At 39.2% G+C, this 20,219-nt stretch overlaps 2 protein-coding genes and 2 non-coding genes across 6 annotated transcripts in view; 2 read left to right on the top strand and 2 right to left on the bottom strand.

Moving 5' to 3' along the window:
- The window catches only part of ARL6IP6 (ARF like GTPase 6 interacting protein 6), a 71,676-nt gene extending 51,843 nt beyond the window's left edge, over positions 1–19,833 (bottom strand). For both annotated transcript variants that reach the window (XM_070390517.1, XM_070390508.1), the window contains exons 1-3: positions 19,045–19,833; positions 17,553–17,606; positions 5,695–5,827 (exon numbers count right to left, since the gene is read on the bottom strand). In XM_070390517.1, the coding sequence (XP_070246618.1) occupies positions 5,695–5,827; positions 17,553–17,606; positions 19,045–19,444 (587 nt within the window). In that variant the 5' untranslated portion in view covers positions 19,445–19,833. The remainder of the gene's footprint in view (positions 1–5,694; positions 5,828–17,552; positions 17,607–19,044) is intronic.
- On the top strand, positions 2,896–2,967 carry TRNAY-GUA (transfer RNA tyrosine (anticodon GUA)). Its single transcript has one exon. It is a non-coding gene; the product is annotated as a tRNA-Tyr (tRNA).
- LOC102267779 (ARF like GTPase 6 interacting protein 6) lies at positions 6,689–19,124 on the bottom strand. 2 transcript variants are annotated; one of them, XM_070390500.1, is made up of 3 exons: positions 19,045–19,124; positions 17,553–17,606; positions 6,689–12,514 (listed from the first exon to the last, which is right to left on the bottom strand). In XM_070390500.1, exon 3 carries the CDS (start codon positions 12,490–12,492, stop codon positions 10,957–10,959), a length of 1,536 nt encoding a protein of 511 aa, XP_070246601.1. In that variant the 5' UTR covers positions 12,493–12,514; positions 17,553–17,606; positions 19,045–19,124; the 3' UTR covers positions 6,689–10,956. The 2 variants fall into 2 exon arrangements, with proteins under 2 accessions (XP_070246601.1, XP_070246592.1); XM_070390491.1 differs by lacking the exon at positions 19,045–19,124 and adding an exon at positions 18,091–18,562.
- Positions 13,280–13,383, top strand: LOC138985108 (U6 spliceosomal RNA). Its single transcript, XR_011462376.1, has one exon. It is a non-coding gene; the product is annotated as a U6 spliceosomal RNA (small nuclear RNA).
- Positions 19,834–20,219: the final 386 nt, after the last annotated feature.

Here is a 20,219-nt window from a genome sequence, read left to right as displayed (position 1 = left end):
TCTTTTAGGCTTTGGATTTTCTTTCTGACTGTAGTATCTTTACATGGGTGGTCATATACTTAAATGCATTAACTCCTGAAAACTATAATTAAAGCAGATTACCATTATGTGAAATATTAACTACAGAGTTGGGCAAGACTGAAGTGACTTAGAATGCATGCATGCATTGGAGGAGAAAATGGCAGCCCACTCCAGTATTCTTGCCTGGAGAATCCCAGGGATAGAGGAGCCTGGTAGGCTGCCGTCTATGGGGTTGCACAGAGTCAGACACGACTGAAGTGACTTACTGTTAAATTTGCCTGCTTGGAAATTACTAACAAAACCCAATGAGTGCATAGGAAAAACCCAATGAATAGTGAACTAAAGATATTGATTAAATAGGATAGAAGAATAGGATAATGAATTATAAAGTAGGGAGAAGTGGGCAATGCCTAAATAGACACCCCAGGAAATCTAAAGTTACTGCCTCTGCCTCTAGCTCTTTAACAGATTTTTCAGAAACTAAGAAAATAATTTAAAAGTACAATTGACCAAAATATTTTTTCCTGAAAGAAAGTGACTGCTTCCTAATCAAGAAGTTTATATATTTGACAATGCAGTACACCTTCTAACCCAGTAAGTTTGCAAAGTCAGCCTGACAACCATCTTTCTTAAAAATATGCCTCTGGGGGTTTTCCCTGAAAGTCCAGTGGTTAAGACTCTGTACTTTCATTGCAGGGGGCATGGGTCTGAACCCTGGTTGGGAAACTAAGATCTTGCATGCCTCAGTGAGTGGCTAAAAGAAAAAGCCTTTGAAGCCCATTAAGTAGCTGACTAAAAATATACCGTGCAAAGTTCTTTAACCATCTTACTTTCTAAAGGTCTTTCCGAGACCTGGGTTCAATCCTGGGGTTGGGAAGATCCCCTGAAGAAGTAACAGCTACTCACTCTAGTATTCTAGCCTGGAGAATTCCAAGAGGGGCCTTTGGAGATAATTAGGATTGGATAGGAGTCATGAGAGTTAAGCCCTCATGAATGGGATGTGGGATAAGTGCTCTTATAAGAGTTACAAGAAAGCTTGCATCCTCTCTGTTCTCTGCCCTGTGAGGATACAATGAGAAGGATGTCCTCTGCAACCCAGAAGATGGACCTCACCAGAAACTGACCATGCTGGCACCCTGATCTTAGAATTACAGTCTCCAGAACTGTGGGAAATAAATTTTTGTTGTTCATGAGATTTCCTAGGTGGCATAGATGGTAAAGAATCTGCCTGCAACGCAGGAGACCCAGGTTTGATCCCTGGGTCAGGAAGATCCTCTGGAGAAGGGCATGACATTCCACTCCAGTATTCTTGCCTGATGAATTCCATGGACAGAGGAACCTGACGGGCTACAGTCCATCGGGTTGCACAGAGTCGGACATGACTGAATGACTAAAACATGCACGTGCATAAGCCCAGCTCATGGTACTTTCTTATAGCAGCCTGAACTAAGATAATATCTAACAAACATCAAAGTGTAAATGTAAAAAAAATTTTTATGAGTACAAAGGTTTTATTTCTTATCTCAACTCCTCTAATTAATTATTGATCCAATCTGTGATTTCACTGAACGTCTCATCTAAAATTTACTATTATAACAATAAAGATTATTATTTTCTCCCCTCAAGGACTTTATGTTTCTAAGGAAGTACAACTAATTGATAGCCATAGTAAATATGGGCTTCTAAAGTTTTTTTCCCACTCTACTAATTAGTTTAAAAAAATGCCCTTGGGTTTAAATCTGCAAAGGAGAACAAATGACTGCTTTTGTAAAAAACAAACCAATTAGACGTGATTATTTTATTCTCTTGACCCTTGATACTCATGATGGACTTAGAAATATGGAATATTTTTAATAATAATCTTAAAAAAAAAGAGAAAATTCTCTTTATGTCTCAATTATCGTGCCTTTACTTTTTAATTAGTTAAGGAGACCTCTGTTTAATAAATTATCTTAGAATCTAGCTATCATTTATATTAGATTTTCCTTAAAAAATAGATATATAGGATGATTGGTCTTTAAAATATATTTAAAACATTGAAATCTCAAAAAAATATTGAATAGAAAATGTTGTAACAAAATTTAAATTAAAAATGTCTATACTATATACAAATATCTATACTATGATCCCAATTTTAACTTTTAAAAAATGCTAAGAATGGAAAGATAACACATTAAAATGTTGTCAGTCATTTTCTCTAATAAGAGTTTTTCCATTATTTTTCTTTTTGTCTTTTGAATTTTTAACAAAGAACCTGTACTATGTAATCAGAGGAAACATTTATATTAACATCAGTTTATTTTAAATAAAATATACATAACCTGTTATAAACATATTTCTATAAAAGTGTGATGTTGAAAAATAATAAAATGCATCAATCTGATTTCTCAGAAAATTAAAGTCTGAAGATTTTAACTTTCTCAAAAGGCAGAGTTGTTTCCCTATACAAGCACTCACTCTGCTGGTGACAAAGAGAATGTACTTACATTCTGCCAGTTCTGAAGTAATTGCATTATTTGCTTCAAACACCAGAGGGCAGGGTTTTCACTATGAAACAACTATCAATTATCACTATGTTATATACCCTTTTTGGGTCTGTGGTTTCTGTTAATCTGTGATCAAATGCCACTGTGTTTATTATGTTTTTTTGGACTGTACTTCTATTTAGTATATATGGATCAATTAAAATTACAGTTTGACTCAAGATAAAGCTGAAGATAAAGTTGGAAAAGTAGAGCAGGGTCACTTGGGGAAGGCCTGTTAGGCTATTCTTGGGAGTCAGACTTGCTTTTGAGCTAATAGCTGATTTATCATATATAAAATTGGACTTCCCAATTTTGGGTGACTCAGGCTTCCCTAGTGGCTCAGAGGGCTTCCCTAGTGGCTCAGACGGTAAAGCATCTGTCTGTAATGCAGGAGACCCAGGTTCGATCCCTGGGTTGGGAAGATCCCCTGGGGAAGAAAATGGCAGCTCACTCCAGTATTCTTGGACTGTGGAGCCTGGTAGGTTACTGTCCATGGGGTCGAAAAGAGTCAGACACGACTGAGCGACTTCACTTTCACTTTCAGACAATAAAGAATTTGCCTGCAATGCAGGAGACCAGGGTTCAATCCCTGGTTTGGGAAGATCTTCTGAAGAAGGGAATGGCAATCCACTCCAGTATTCTTGCCTGGAAAAATTCCATGGACAGAGGAACCTGGGGGACTACAGTCCATGGGATCACAAAGAGTCAGACACGAATGAGCAACTAAGACATACACCTATGTAAAATGAACTTCTACTTATCAATATGTAAGTTTCTGATCTGACACTATCTCATATTTGAATGACTAATAAAGACATTGAAAACTGAGGTCCATCACTACTGGTTCTAGTCTAATAAAAAATGCAAAGATAAATTTTAGGAAATTAGTTAAATGTCCTTAGAATTCCAGATCCTTAAAGCAACACTGAAATGCTTTTTTCTAACTCTAAAAGCTTCTAACATCTGAGTCTTAGGAATTCTGGTGATAGTGGAAGTGAAGCTGAGAGGGAAAATATTCCAGGAAGAAAGAACAGCAAGAGCAAAGCCAAAAGTTCACAGTTTGTTTAGAGAATGTCAGGATAATTTGGTAATGGCTACGAGAGAGGGAGCACTGGAGAAAAAGCTGAAGATAAAGTTGGAAAAGTAGAGCAGGGTCACTTGGGGAAGGCCTGTTAGGCTATACTTGGGAGTCAGACTTGCTTTTGAAAGAACTGAGAAAGCCACTAACTTTTAAACAAGGGAACTGTGACTAAGATCTGTTTTTTATAAAGGCTGTAACACACAGGACAAATCAGTGAGAGCCTGGGAGCAAGGGACTCCAAGGAGTCAAGTGCCCCAGCCAAGACTTTTAAATGGGGCAAAAACACCGTGGGTGCTAGGACAAAGTTTTCCAATAACACCTCAAAAGGCAAGAATGAGTAGGCTTGCTGAAGAACTAAATAGAGTGAAAAGGGGTTTCAGGCCCTTGATAAGTAGGTGGATACTTATGTCTTAGACTGAAAGTTTTAACAATTCTAAGTGCCAGGTGCTTTCTGACTCCAGGTGGCAAAATCTACTAAATACCTGGAAATATAGGACTAGAATTCAGGTGAGAAGTGAGACATAAATAAGTAAAAGAAAAAAAAATAAAATTAAGGTCTTTTTTGTGTGACTTATTGTATCATCTATATTAGACTCACACCCTCATTAAAGTTAACTGGTTGATGTCAATGAGCAGCAATAGAAAGTAACTCTGAATTGAATACTTAGCAAAATTAACTTTTGAACTGAATGTCACCCATGTAAATTATGTGAGGGCACTGCACCTTTACATATAACTTAGTTTATATTATTAATCATTATCCACTCAAAACACATACACAAAATATATTGGCAAGTATGTGATTTATGTTACATACATAGATAGGGATTTATTAAGATGTCTTAAATAAACTTACCCATTTCATTTAAAGTGAAGTCAAAATTTTTAAAGATATATTTATAAGACATAAAAATGAATTTAAAAATAACAAAGATCATTAATAACAATGATTATTAGTAACTATCATTAGTATTAAACTTATTTACAGAGTGCCTCAAACAGATTTCATGAGTTGTCCCTGGGGTGGGCAGGAACTGGTAGTAACAACAGTACCAAGTATAATACTCTTGATAACATGTATCATTAATAGAACTTATTTTCTACTCTTCATACTCTTCTCCCACTTCTTCCAACCTTAGTTTGTAGGATAAACTAAAGATCTTAGATGCTCTCATTTGGAAAATTGTATTTAAAACCCAAGTCTTCCTAACATAAACTAGATTAGAATACTAATTACCAAATTTTCTGGAACTCTTTGAAACAGAAAATACAGACCAAAGAAATTTAATGTTCCACTATAAAACAAATCTAATATTGTCTAGATATATAAATTGGGGGGTATGCCATAAATGCTTGCTAATTATTACAGAGTTTAAATCTGAGGAAAATTTCAATCCAATTATTATAAGTCTAACCTATCCAAGCATGAATTTTTAATTCAGCCTTCAGAACTGTTTCAAATGAAATTTCATCCCAAAAGGATTAATAGGTGTCAAAGTTTCATACATCTTAGATTATATTTTGAATTTCTAAAAACACCTCTGCATTATCTACATATAGAGTTTAAAATTTTTAAAAACACCTCTGCATTATCTAAGTACAGAGTTTAAAATCGGAGAAGGCGATAGCATCCCACTCCAGTACTCTTGCCTGGAAAATCCCATGGACAGAGGACCTGGTGGGCTGCAGTCCATGGGATCGCAGAGTCGGACACGACTGAGCGACTTCACTTTCACTTTCCACTTTCATGCATTGGAGAAGGAAATGGCAACCCATTCCAGTATTCTTGCCTGGAGAATCCCAGGGACAGGGGAGCCTGGTGGGCTGCTGTCTATGGGGTCGCACACTACAGAGTCGGACATGATTGAAGCGACTTAGCAGCAGCAGCAGCAGCAGAGTTTAAAATATTCTTCTCCACTTATCTAAAGACCGAGTCAAGTTGTACTTTATGAAGATTGGGACCTCAACATATTATTTCAAAAATAAGCAGCCTCTTGCTTCTATTTTAGTATGTTCAACAGAGCTGGAATGGGTTGGAAAAAAAAAAAAAGAAACAGGAATACTTACTTGAACCTGGCAGGTGAAAGAGGAGTAGGAGGAAACATTCCTGGTTCAAAAGAATCAAAGTAAGTCACTGTCCAAGAAAAGCTGCAGCAGGAGAATCCAGCAGTTAGGGATATTATAAGTAGACTCCAGAATCCTTAATGGGCAAACAGGAGAAAACTTGAATTATTAACACCAAAGCAATTAAATTAACTCAGATCATGTTCAGAAGATCATACATATTTCTAATCTTTTAAATTATATTTAAGTGATAAAAGAGATATGAGCCTTGAAGAAAATCTTTTGTGGAAGTGTAAAATATTAAAGCACAACTAGGAAGTCATATCAATGAATATTTTAATTCAATTATAATTTACTATGTGGAAAAGAATACAAATTCAACCTAAAGCTTTTATCTTCAGTTTTATACAACTGAAACTGTGGGGAAAATGTCAAAACACTTCACTGTTAAAATGTCCTGACATTTTTTATTTAACTCTGTGATCACAGCTTGCTACTTTTTATTACTTAGTACTAAGTGATCCTTGAGAAACCTATATGCAGGTCAGGAAGCAACAGTTAGAACTGGACATGGAACAACAGACTGGTTCCAAATAGGAAAAGGAGTACGTCAAGGCTGTATACTGCCACCCTGCTTATTTAATGTATATGCAGAGTACATCATGAGAAACGCTGGGCTGGAAGAAGCACAAGCTGGAATCAAGGTTGCCGGGAGAAATCTCAATAACTTCAGATATGCAGAATGACACCACCCTTATGGCAGAAAGTGAAGGAGGAAGAGTGAAAAAGTTGGCTTAAAGCTTAACATTCAGAAAACTAAGATCATGGCATGTGGTCCCATCACTTCATGGGAAATAGATGGGGAAACAGTGTCAGACTTTATTTTTGGGGGCTCCAAAATCACTGCAGATGGTGACTGCAGCCATGAAATTTAAAGACGCTTACTCCTTGGAAGGAAAATTATGACCAACCTAGATAGCATATTCAAAAGCAGAGACATTACTTTGCCAACAAAGGTCCATCTAGTCAAGGCTATGGTTTTTCCTGTGGTCATGTATGGATGGGAGATTTGGACTGTGAAGAAAGCTGAGTGCCAAAGAATTGATGCTTTTGAACTGTGGTGTTGGGAGAAGACTCGAGAGTCCCTTGGGCTGCAAGGAAATCCAACCAGTCCATCCTAAAGGAGATCAGTCCTGGGTGTTCATTGGAAGGACTGATGCTGAAGCTGAAACTCCAATACTTTGTGCACCTCATGCAAGGAGTTGACTCATTGGAAAAGACTCTGATGCTGGGAGGGATTGGGTGCAGGAGAAGGGGACGACAGAGGATGAGATGGCTGGATGGTATCACCGACTCGATGGACATGAGTTTGAGTGAACTCCGGGAGTTGGTGATGGACAGGGAGGCCTGGCATGCTGCGATTCATGAGGTCACAGAGTTGGGAGACGACTGAGCGACTGAATTGAACTGATCCCTTTCTTTCCATACCATGAACTTTTAACATATGAATTAATTTTATTAGAGTGTCTACTCTTTATAACTTTCCTACCAACATTACAAACCTAATCTGATTCCTTAACTTTGCTCGGTACATGAAGAAATGTTACTTTCCAATTTATAAATGGGCTGGGATCCTAGATTTTCATTTACACTGTAACTGCAATTTACAAGAGATACCAAGTCAAGAAGAACAGTACTACAACGAGCTGTAAGAGGAAAGAGTTAAGATATGGAACAATGTGGGAAATAAATAGAGTGACTAAGAGAGAGAAGAAATTAATTTGAAGGATTGAAGACACACATTCAAATTGCCTCCTTCGTACAGTTTACAAAGCCACCATTACCAATGAGTATATCCCAGGTCTCAGGAATACACAGAAGAAAGGCTGAGAAGACTACAACAGAGGCTGACTTATGAATTACCAAATTCCCTGGCTGCACAAAATGCACAACCAAATATAGCTTTATTTTAACAATAAGTAGCAAAGAAATATGTGTACTGGACTGTCTGTAAACTAACTAAAACTCAGTATCAGACTGAGTTACTGAAACTCAGAGCAATGAAGTAATAAACAAATCTGTGGCAAAGTATTTTTGAAAGATGAACCTTTTTATCCTGATAGTCCCCCTTCCCTTACCCCGTTTTCAAAAGATAACGAACCTTCTGTTAACTGCCCCAGAAGGATGTGGCAAAGAAAGGAGAAACAGCCCTATGCCTCTTTGGTTTTTATGTTGCAAAATTAAGGGAACTAGTAGGACAGATATAAGAAGAAGGAGGGTAAAGACAAAATATCCTGGATATCAAGGGTACAGAAAAAAATGTGTAGAACAGGGAGACAGTGAGGGCTTTATCTACAGATGAGAAAGAGTCCTGGTTTTGAGAAGTGGTGTGTGTGTGGCTGCATTTGTGTGTATGGAGAGGTGGTAATGTTGCTGAGGCTTCCTGGTGGAGCCATCAAGAAGCCACACACACCAAAGAGGAATTGGAGCTATATACAGAATCTTGGCAGACAGGGCCAGAGCCAAGTTTGCAGATGCCTCTGCCTTAAGTGGGGCATAGAAATAGCACACGGTCATGTGGCTTGGAAGGTGCTACATCTGAAAGGCCATCCTGAACAGAATGCAAAATGTTTCAGCAGTAACTCATTTGAACAAATGTCTTGAGGACTAGATCGTATTCCCAACCCAATATCCTGGCACAGTCAAACCCTAGAACCGTACCCCGTGGGACTGAGCAGAGAGAACCTGAGTAAAGACTGAGGGCAACCTTCCTGCCAACTCAGAGACTGTATGGGGACTGTGGTGGAATGATGGGAAACTCTAAATATCTAAAAAAGTGAGAAAAACACAAAATAACTAACAATAACAAAATGTGAGGCTCCCTAAAGCCCATCAGGCTTTTTTACTCAGGTGGTTTAAGAGAACACTTACAGGATTTAATACAAAAATATTCTTGAGTCTTTAGAATAACTACTATTCTATGATCTAAGTGCCTGCCTCATTTTGGGCATTTTAGTTATTTTACATTCACTTTGAACTGATCAACAGTTACATCCCTGATAAAAGTCACATCACAACGATAGGGCTAAAACAATACATTGCAATACTGTAGTACATTGCAACACTGTGGTCTATAAGTGTGTGTATGCTTCTGAAATTACTCAATTCATGTATGGACAAGCAGAAAAGCCACAAAAGTTGGCAGTTCATAACTATATTTTTTAACAAAAATCTTGAAGCTAAAAATTTGATAACTTATGTTTTATAAACCCATTTTACCAAGTTAACATAATTTTTAAAAGGTGCATAAAAATTAAGTCAGTCTTCCTTCTCCAATTTACCAACTCTGTTTCTAAAAGCAATCAGTTTATTGTTCATCTTTTGTTAAAAATTATAGGTAATGTAGATAGCTATGTACAAGAATGAGCCAGTTATATACAAACGTATGCCATGTATGTATTTTCTCAGTTTATTTTCCACAAATGGGATTCTCACTAGAAAAACTGTCCTGAATTTTTTCACACAACATTTTTGGAGACCTTCCATATCCAGTACACACAGCCACAATTCCACTGCATATTTTTATCATTGCACTTTTCACTACTAAAAACAAAGCCGCAAGTAACATTCTTATACAGTTATACAAAGATATCTGTAACAAATTTCTGAACAACTGCTATGTCAAAGGATACAGGTCTTTAAATACACACATCCTTGTTTCTTCTCTATAGTTAATTTTCATCAGTTGATATGATGGAAAATCTCTTTCATCCACTGTAACCCCCTGGACTCAATGGTTTCACCTAAAGCAAATATGAGAGTAGGTGGGAAATTCCTATTCTAATCCCTTCACTGGAGTTTTATATTGATTTATCTAATTGAGGAGATCGTTTTTCAAATATATGATTTTTATTTCAAAGTGTAGTTATTTTCCTTTCTAGGAAATGATGGCAGCTCTATGTTTCTCTAAAAAAGCTTCCAGCGAAGAAAGATTATTATATGTTGTAAACATTTCAATATTATTTAGCAATTTCAGGTTTATAGAGATGAGATGACTTTCAGAAGTTTTATGAAGTCAGAGATGTAAGCAGAAACAAACAGAAAAACAAACAAAAATCTTCCATGTTCCCATACTGGGAAAGGTATCTTATTAAAAAATGTTAAGCTATCAGTTACATTCTTCTAAAATGTATTCCTGTCATAAACAAACAATAGGATGAGATGTGACCACATATTGATAAATTCCAAGTCCTGTTTTAGAGCGTTTGACGTTTGAAATGTTTTAGTAAACTAAAATACTATGAAATATAATGCAGTAATAAAAAAAAGAATGAGGTAGAACTATGTTTACTGATACAGAATGAGCTCCAAGATATTTTAACGAAGCTGCAGCATATGCATGATTACAATTATTTTTTCTACAGCTGTGATAAGACCACATATCTTGTTATTATACTTTTATACACATATAAACAAATAGAAAAAGATCTGAAAATACATAAGTAGATTAATGGTAACCTTTGTTTTAATGAAATTTTTTTTTCATAGCAACTAAAATTTTTATTTAATAAATGGTACAAAGCACAGTGCCAAAAACATTAACATTTAAAATTTCACCAAAAGAAAAAATACTATAGAATACACAGTTGCAAAAAGCTACATTATTTTACAACTGCCTCAGGCTGCAAAAAGAAAAAACCTAATGCCATACCTAAGTTATCCCTCTCTCAAAATAATGCCATTTATGTTATAAACCATGAGCACCCCATCAAAAGACTGGAACTGTTTTTGTTAATTCTGTGGCCATATTGTTAAAAGGGCAACAATTTGGGGCTTTATACAGAGTTAGAGTTCCTATCAGAGGGACAACAGCACCACAGCCTTAGTGAATCCTTATGAAAAGAGGTACATGAATGACTGAATTACAGGAGTTACAAGGAATGAGAGCTGCTCACTTCCCACAGAAAACCAACAAAGGCACAAGATACAGACCATTTGCTTACGAATGTGTAAAACTCAAAGTCCACGTTATTCCTACAAGTTGAAAGGGCTTCAGAATTCACACAATACTAGTTTTCTTTTGGTTCTGGTTAAATTATATATACCAGTTTATAACAGAAATGGTAAAATCTGTAACTCTGTTCAAAGTTTTAAGAGATTACTTAAGAATGGTTTCTTGTATTTCTATGCCACCTTTATAGTTCTGCTTTCTCATTTCTTCATTAGTAAATTCAGTGTGCAGGTTTTATCCCAGGCTAATTTAATTTATAACTTCCGGAAGGAACGCCCTCTCGAATCCACAGAGCGTTGAGGTGGGGAGCCCCCACCCACGTCACCAACATGCATGTCGCCCCACACCGCCTCTTCGCTCTTCTCAGCTAAAGCCACCGTTGAGTCTTCCGCCTCACCCCTCCTCCCGTCGCGGCCCTCCTCAGGGTGTCTTCCATCACAGTTACAGGCTCGGATGCGAGCTCTGGGCTGGTACAGCTGCAAGCCTGGCCGGTCCTTGTTTCCCGTGCGCTCCTTTCTGGGTGCTGGCCGGTCTTCACTCTTCTCCTTTCCCGGCCTCTCTGCTGCTTCCACAGGGCAGCCCCTATCCTGGCTCCCTCTTCTCCCTCCGTCTGCGGCCGACCCCTTCCCCCGTGCCAGCTCTTCTCCATTTCTTCCCGAACATTTTTCCAGCTCATGGTGGGCTCTGTGTTTCCTGCTGTCATCCAAGTGGCATTGCTGTGCTTCAGGTTCTTTTTCTCGGGATCTTCTCTCCTTATCCCTTTGCTCTTTATCACTGTCATATTGTGACCTCTCCCGGAGCTCCTCCAGCGAGCCCTCTGGGGGCTTGGGCTTTAGGACCACCGCACTGGGACAAGGCTCCCACTTCCCGTCTCCAGGGTCAGTCTCCTCCGCTCTTTCTTTTTGTTTCTCAGTGCTCGGCTCCTCTCCCTTTTCTGGTTTTTTGAGAAGCTTCATCCTTACTTCCTTCTCCGCCGTTTTCTTCTGTTTTTCTGCTGCTTTCCTCCTGCACTTCTCCTCCCGCCGCCTCCGCTTCTCTTCTTCCCGTAGGCGCTTCTTTTCCAGCTCCCTCCTCCTCCGCTCCTCTCGTTTTTCTTCTCGAATTCGCTGCTTCTCTAATTTTCTGTTCTTAATATATTCCAAGAGAGGTGTGGTTCTTCTAGCAATAAGTTCTCGTGTCTTTGCCTCTATGTCTCCCAGAAGAGTTTCAGGACTGACACTAGTTTTCTCCTCCTCCACACAGTAAGTTTCTAAAAATTTCTTATACTCTGGGTCATCTTCAATGCTTCCGGTTTTGGCATCTTTTTTCTTTAGCTTCTTTTTGGCTATCTTCTGGAATGGAGCAAATTCTACCACTGCAGGATATTCTAGCCCTTTATTATCAATGAAGATATATCCATCAAAACCACCTCTAAAAAGAAGGATGTCATCTGGATTTCTAAAGTTAATGTATGCTCTTGAGTAGAGATGAGGATAAAGACTGACATCAGCAGTAAAGAACTCGAAGTAATCGTGTGCAGGCAGCGGGTGCAGCTGCTGTTCCAGCTGCTCCTTGGTGAGGCTGGGGGGAAGCCGCCGGATGACCACTTTGCTCAAGACCATCCTCTTTTCCTCGCGAGGTTTGCCTGCGCCGCTCCCACAGCTGGAAGAGGAGGCCAGCGGCGCTTCGGCCTCCCGCCGCGGAGACTCCCGGCGGAACTGGCTTTCTGCGGATGATGGTTTCTCCCTCCCGCTCGGACCCCGCGTAGCAACGGCCACACCGGGGCCCCCGGCTCCATCCTCCGAGCGCATCCGTACCCCACGCGGCGGTGCCCTGAAATTTTTTTCATGAGACTGTAACTCATATAACTAAGTTATGAAATTAAAAATCAAAATTAACAGGTAGTTTTATAAGCTGTAAACACTATAACCAGCTGGCTACTAATAAAAGCTTTGATGGACTCATGCATAAAACTAATCAACAATTTTAATGATAAGCAAATGTGTGCAGGGCTTCCTTCGTGGCTAAGACGGTAAAGCGTCTGTAATGCGGGAGACCCAGGTTCAATTCCTGTGTCGGGAAGATCCCCTGGAGAAGGCAATTGCAATCCACTCCAGCACCCTTGCCTGGAAAATCCCATGGACGGAGGAGCCTGATAGGCTACAGTCCATGGGGTCACAAAGAGTCGGACACGACTGAGCGACTTCACTTTCACTTTTCAAATGTGTGCAACTTTATCAAAAAGCTGAACAGCCGTGGGTCTTCAATTTTCAAGTACAGGAGCAGAGGAAAGGGATTTTTCCTCCCCTACCAGTACCATCTGACCTGAACACACAGTTGGAATACAGCAGCTGCACTGACAGGTCTCCACTCAACTATTCTGTCAATCTGCCCCTCAGCTTGTAGGAATTCCACTCCCTTTCCTATTAAAAGGTTAAGGAGTGGAAGGGAATATTCTGCCTAAAACTGATGAAACCTGAGTTAAGTAACATTTGTAGTTTTCCAATCATGTTAAATCATCATATTCACAAGGGAAAATTTAAAAAAACTTTTTTATTATAAACAATCTCAAATATACACAAAAGCAGAATATAGTGAGTGCTCACTTTGGCAGCACATATACTAAAACTGGAACAATCCAGAGATTAGCATGGCCCCTGTGCAAGGATGACATGCAAATTTATTAAGTGTTCCACGTTTTTTGGAAGCAACCTAGATGTCCATTGACAGATGAATGCATAAAGAAGCTATGGTACATGTATACAATGGAATATTACTTAGCCAACTTAGCTCCATAATCTGTAAAACATCTTCATTTTTAGATTTTTAAACAATTTGAATGCTCAATCCAATGATTTCCCCCCATTCCTTTCCAATCACCTGCCATTAGCATTTGTCCATTTACAAACAGTATCAAATAAATTAGTAGGCATAGACTCATAAAAGATGAAAAAGAACATTACATATTTTAGCAAAAGGGGACGGTTTGTGTTTTTACCTTCGTCCTCTCTGTTAAATGACACCTGGTTGAGAATACAATAGTTTTCTCGAAAACAACCAGATGGTAAATATCCTCAGCTTCGCTTGCCATCAGGTCTCTTTTCCAACTACTCAACTCTGACGTTTTAGCATGAAAGCAGCCATAATCAATATATAAAACAATGGGGCACAGGTATGCTACAATGAAATTCAATTTACAAAAACAGGTAGCAGATCAGGTTTGGCCTGAGGGCCACAGTTCGCTGACCTCTGCTCTGGAATATTTTATCAAAATTATTTTATTCTTTTTAGCATAGTTGAGAATAACTGATGAGTAATATTAAATGATTCCTAATATAATACAAAACAAAGTGTTTCCAGATACAGGAAAATAAGATCATTAAAATCTTATAATGTATCTTAGGTATATAAAAGGGGCCAATGCACCAATAAGGTAATTTCAAGATCAAATAAGCTTTATTCTATCAAAAAAAATATATCTCAATTTTCTCTTTATTCTGTGGAAGGTCCTGTAAGTAAGAATAAACGACATGAAATAATTCTTACAAAAAGAACTGCTCAAGAAAATTTAAAAATGAAGACTGGGTCCAACAGACCCTGAGAGGATACTGAGAGTGCAGCCTATTAAGTGACTTTAACTTTGATCCAGGAGACTAAGGATAGGGTCTGAAATTTCATAAATTCAGAGTAAGAAAATCTTCAGAGTTTTTTTTGTTTGTTTGCTGTTGCTATAACTGAGGAATAAAAACTACTAGACTAGTGATTCTTGTAAACTAGCAGCATGAGCATCACTTAGAAACCTATGAGGAATGTAAATTTCTGGGCTCTACCTTATACTTACTGAACAGAAACTCTAGACTAGGTGAAGCCCAGCAAAATGCTTCAACAAGTTTTTCTGACTTCATTAGCCTAAGAAACATCCTTTCCATCAGCTGGGCCAGGTAGTACCACACTAACAATAATAAACCAATTTCTTGAGAAACAGAGCTCCTAATGTCTGGTTCTCATTACTTTTACGTGTTAAGAGGAGACTTGTAATGATTTAATGACTAATAATTCAGCTGCACACTGATAATTCTGGATAATGACCTGTATTGTTTTTGCCTTGCTACCATGCCTAAGCTATCTGATGGCATAAAAATTCTAATATACACTGTCTTGAGTTTTGATTTAGAAGGAGTATTTTATATTTATGGATACAGGATAGTTGGGACTATCAGGTGAAATAACACGTTTTTGGCGTACTGTAAAAGTTCAGTACTGTTGTTAATTGTTGAACATGGTTTTCACACTTTCTTAAACTTATACTTGTGCTTTTTCAAACAAAGTTTTTCTCATTAGGAGTTACAGTCATTCATTACAAACAACAGAAATTAAAAAAAAAAAACTATAATTTCAAAATTCGGATAAACTAACAGTTTGGTTGTATCCTTCCAGTGTTTTAGGGCTTTTTGTTTTTCTCTTTTTTCCTTGGTTCTTTTACTGTTATCAGCAATATACAAAATTTTACAGACTCTGCTGCAGAAAAGGATAACATATTTGTGAATTTTTAAATGAAATATTAGAGTTACCCTACCCAGCTACAGAAAGTACTGTATTATTTCCTTAACAGACTATGGGCTCAAATTATAAGGTTCATATTATACACCCACTAAAAAGCTCAAGTTTATGGTTTCAATCAGCTTTCACTGTGAGGAAGAAACTGAGTCCTTTGCTACCAACTTGCACTTTTCTAACAGAATGGGTCATTTCCCAACACATCCTTTCCCTTGGAAATTTTTACCATATTTCTAATGTTCTGTCATTCAATTATGATCGTACAAAGTCTCACTTATCACTCTGCAGAAGAAAAGAAATCAATTATCAATTCTTTAAATGAGCAGGCTTCATCTTTGTCAGTCATCTGTTCTCTGGAAAATGTGTAGATGCCTGGAAACATCTCAAGCATAAAACGAGCAGTTAATGGGCAGCTAAAAAATAAATAGCCCTTGACACTGCAAGATGCTAGGAAAATCTGCTCCTAGCCATGAAAGGGACTTAAAGGTAACTACTAACTAATAGATGTCATAGGAACCAAAGACCAAATTTAAAACCTTTTTAGACACTGAAGGAACTCCACAAAAATCTGATTACAATTTCTGTATAGTACTATTTACAGTGTTTGTAAAAGTACTGGCACTACATTTGATAACAACAGTCTCAGATTAAGGAGTGTCTGCTAAGGGCAATTCCTTCTATTAATGCACTTATTTCAGGTTTGCCTCAAATAGAAGATCATTTATCATTCTTTCTGATACTTTCCTAGTTATAAAACTAGGGAAAAAAATGCAAAAATTGGAAATAGGACTAACTGCGAAAGGTGATAAAATTTGGGAAAATGCTGACAGAAAAGCAAATGTGGAAAATGAAACAGTTCAATGTTATATATGATTAGTGCAATCAATTTGGCCAAAAAATAACTTCAAGGAGGAATGGCTGGAATGTGATTTTCAACTAAATGACCTCAAGTTTTATTTTATTAATTTATCTGACAAATAGGCTTACAGGACAATTATAAAAGGAAAGCCCTACGAACTCTGCAGTGTGATTCCAATGCCACCCAGGGAAGATTTGGGGAGATGAGTTCCAAGGCCAGCCATTAATCACATCTCCTCGGTGGGACTACCTCACTAGTTAAGATGAACACTGTAATAGCCTAATCCTGTTAGCCATTAGGATCAATCAACTCCCAACACTGATACAATGCTCATCATGAACCTTTTTAAAAAAACTATAAATAGGGCTCCCCATGAACATTTCTTTCACAGAAACAAGCATGAGCATAGCAGTGTCTCAGCTCCTTTGGAAACTAAGTTTCTTAACAGGCATTTAGGCTTATATATTGTTCCTTTTCAGTCAAGAGTTGACAGATCAATAAATGCTATGAAAAGCCTTATGATCACTGTTGATTTTAGAGATCAACAGTGTAACACACAGAGGCACACTAACAAAATGAGTAACTGAAAAGGACTTGTTTTCTCATGCCAGAAGTTAAGACAAGCACAGACAAGTTTTCATGGGACAGCCAGCAAACTAATCTGTTCATAATTTGAAGATAAAAGCTTCCCTTTCTGCAAAATCAGGTGGATTCTGTTGTCCTAATCATGAGGACATTAGCCTTGAAGAGGTCATTTAAATAGGTTAGCTAAGATTGGGGGAGGGAATAACAAGTGGGATAGGCTCTCAATCATTTCCCATACCCTCATCCCCAATTCAGAGTGATCAGCCAAATATATTATAGCAAATAGGAGTAAAATATGCCAGACAGGTAAAATTCTGAACTCTTCACAATTATTTTGGCAGAGAAAAATAAAGATTAAATAACAACTGAATTTTTTACTACAAATCTGTAAACTAGCATTCTACTGACATTCTATAGAACTCAGGTCTTTTTCCTGGTCATAACTAGCTTGTGTTAAGTATACCCAATGCTTTTCATATTTTTTAAAAAACCAAGTTGCTTATAAGGAGATTTGAACTTAAACTTCTGCAGCCTGCTTAAGATGTTATCTTTGTTAAGTCTGTGGGGAAATGTTTGTTTGTTTACTTCCTGGGAAGAAGTGTAGAAAAGCTTTTCCAAAAGGTAACTAAAAAATGTCAAGTATTCTCTGGGTCTGTTACATACAGTTGTGTTCAAAACATATTCCTAGTGTGTCTGGCATACAAACAAACATATATATAAAAAGATAATATACCACATACATATACAAATGAAGAACAGTGAAACATCACCACACAGGGGATATATTAAGTATTTTATCCAAACCTGTATATCATTAAAACATAAAAAACAAAAGTAAGCTCAAAAATCAAGTGACAGTAAGGTTCATACCTAACAGTCCAGTGTTTACATCATCTTCATTCTTCAAATTTTCAGCATGTAACTCTGTAAATACAAAAAGAGATTTTATAACTTGAACAGAAGCGCAAAGGCTAGAAAGACCTGGAGTTCTGGAAACTGCTCTGGAGCCGGAAACAACTGGGTTCAAACCTGGATTCCATTTACTAGCTAAGTGACCTTCAGGAAGCAAATAAGATGTCTTTATGATCAACTGCTATGTATGTAAAATGGGAATTTTTATTCCCAAGACATTTTATACAAGGCAAATTACTAGTTATTGAGTTCAATTCTGTATTCTCCAAAATAAGCAGTTTAAGGTCTTCTGCAATGCACTTCTACTTACCAAGTTTTATGACTTTATGAACAAAGGCAATCTGAGTAAAACAGAAATAACTATCTACAAGACAAAACTGAACTGCTTTGAAAAAATGGGGGAGGGGAGTGGTAGAGGAATGAAACATTGGCACCCAAATATTTAACATTGACAATTTACACCCTGTACCATTGTATGAAGAGGTCAAACTCTCACATTAACATGCCAATCTGTCTTCTGTATGAAAATCAAGCATGGAAAGGTGTTAGATGCCATGAACAGCTCATGAGGGGCCTGAAGCAAAGAGGGAAAATAAAAACTATAATTAAATAGATTTAATTCTACTTAGTGAAGTAAAACTAATACTCGAGTTACGTGTTGGGTGCTTTTCATATAACAAACTAAGGTAGTTTTTTTTCCCAATAACTTAGCCAAAATCACAGTTAGAACTGAGGTTTCAACTCAGGTCTGATTCTTCACACGGTAAAATATCCAAACACATAATACATTTGTATGCGTTCTGGAAAACCGATCAAGGCATTATTTCTATTTCAACCTGGCCAGTATTTCAACTTCAGACACGAAATGTAAAACCATTAATCAGACAAAGAACAGACTATCTTGCTTTGCAACAGAATTTCACCAATACACTGGGTTGCAAACCTAGTAAAAAATCCAAGAGGGACTATTTTACCTAAATACACATTTTGGGCTGTGCAATGGAAATCCTTGTTCTTCAGGAATTCAATGCGTACAGAACAGGTGGATTGTACACCTCTAACCATTTGCAGATTTAAGTCTTTGAACTTGTATAGCTTTTTAAAATTACCCTTTTCACCGCCTTCCTTTAAGGATAGTTGTTTTGCATTCTGCTTGATTTTACCAATATTTTATCCCCAAGTGTTCACTGATTTCATTATTTCTTCAAGACTACCAACCTATCAAGACCCTTTCTAAAAATGGGCCTCCTGATCACCGACCAAAGTCTTCTACTTTTAAGACAAGACAAAGGGGAAGACCAAAGAAAGGTGCGGATGAGGCGTATGGATGAAACCAGCTACCAAGCTTGCAGCTTCTATGGGGGAGAGGGCGATGAAGGCAAGGACCACATCCAGGCTCAACTGAAGTAAACTCTGGATAGACTTTCAAGGCCCGGGCTTCCTTCTGTACCTTTTACGATCAGGTAGGTGATGGCGAGCAGGCAGGCAAGAAGGATGGCGAACAGCAGAGAACAGAGAATTGAGAGGACTTGGACCGGCCAGCGCCGAGCCAGGGCTTTACCACCCGCATCCGCCGAGAAAATGCCATTGCGTTTATCGGGCAGAACCGGAGATCCGTCCCCATCTGGCTGGAGTACCGGGTCCTTTCTGAGTTTCGATGACGACCCGGCCGAGAACTCCGCCCGCAAATCACGGGCCACTTGGTCGCATCCCTCCTCCTCTTCGACTTCGCCCTCACCCCAGCTATCTCCCTGACTGAAAACGGAATACGCAGGTCGAGCGAACGGGACAGGGGTGCCGGGCCGGCGGCGCAGAGGGGCCGAACGTCTCCCGCTCTCCACAAACGACATGGCGGGAAAGACACTCAGGCCCTCGGAGGTCCAACGTCCCCACCTACCCCGCCCCGCGGTCGCAGTAGCCAATGAGCAGCCAGGCCCACTGCGGCCTCCACCACTAGGCCCAGGCGCGCAGGGGTGCGTAAGGGTGCGTGCTGGAGCAAGAAAGGTGCCGTGGGGCCGATGAGAGGCTGAGCGCCCCTGGACCAGAGCACTACCCGCAAGCAGTACGAGGGAAGGCGAGCCGAGGCCCAAGGGAGCCCAGTTTCCTCCCCGTGCAGCGTTTAGTCTCTCCGCCAGAAACCTCCGCCACCTTCACGTCACCTCTAAACTAGCGCGTGCCTTCGCAGTCCCAAAGCCGCACCTCCTCTACGCCCGGTCCTAGCGCCCGCCAACACACATTCCCGAACCTGTTTGCTTTCTCCTATCTTCTCTACACCAGCACTCTCCCCCGGCTTCCCTCAGTAACGGAAGCTCAGCGCCTGGCGCCTTCATCTCCCTTAGACCCAATACCGCCTTCCCTTTCACATTGTTCTTCCCGTCCCTACCACAACTTCCCTCTACGCCGCGGGGCAGGTCTCCACCCCCGCCCCACCCTGGCGCGCGCCGGCCAGCTGGTGCGTAAGGAGCTCGAACCGGCTCCGGGCGACCCCTCCTCTAGCTTGCCCCGCCCCCTTCCTCCGCCTGTAGTCCCGCGCGCAAGCTACTGGCTCTGGTCACCGCTAACGCTAGAGGCTGCTTACCCCACCCCCATCCCATCCCACCTCTGGCGGCCTCAGGTTTGTGGGGC

Source organism: Bos mutus, chromosome 2, assembly GCF_027580195.1.
Source record: "Bos mutus isolate GX-2022 chromosome 2, NWIPB_WYAK_1.1, whole genome shotgun sequence".
NCBI classification, from domain to species: domain Eukaryota; kingdom Metazoa; phylum Chordata; class Mammalia; order Artiodactyla; family Bovidae; genus Bos; species Bos mutus.
This window is presented reverse-complemented; position numbering and strand designations above follow the sequence as displayed.

Excerpts from the sequence above, each read along its gene's own strand:
- LOC102267779 (XM_070390500.1), bottom strand. The coding sequence starts at position 12,492 with ATGCGCTCGGAGGATGGAGCCGGGGGCCCCGGTGTGGCCGTTGCTACG.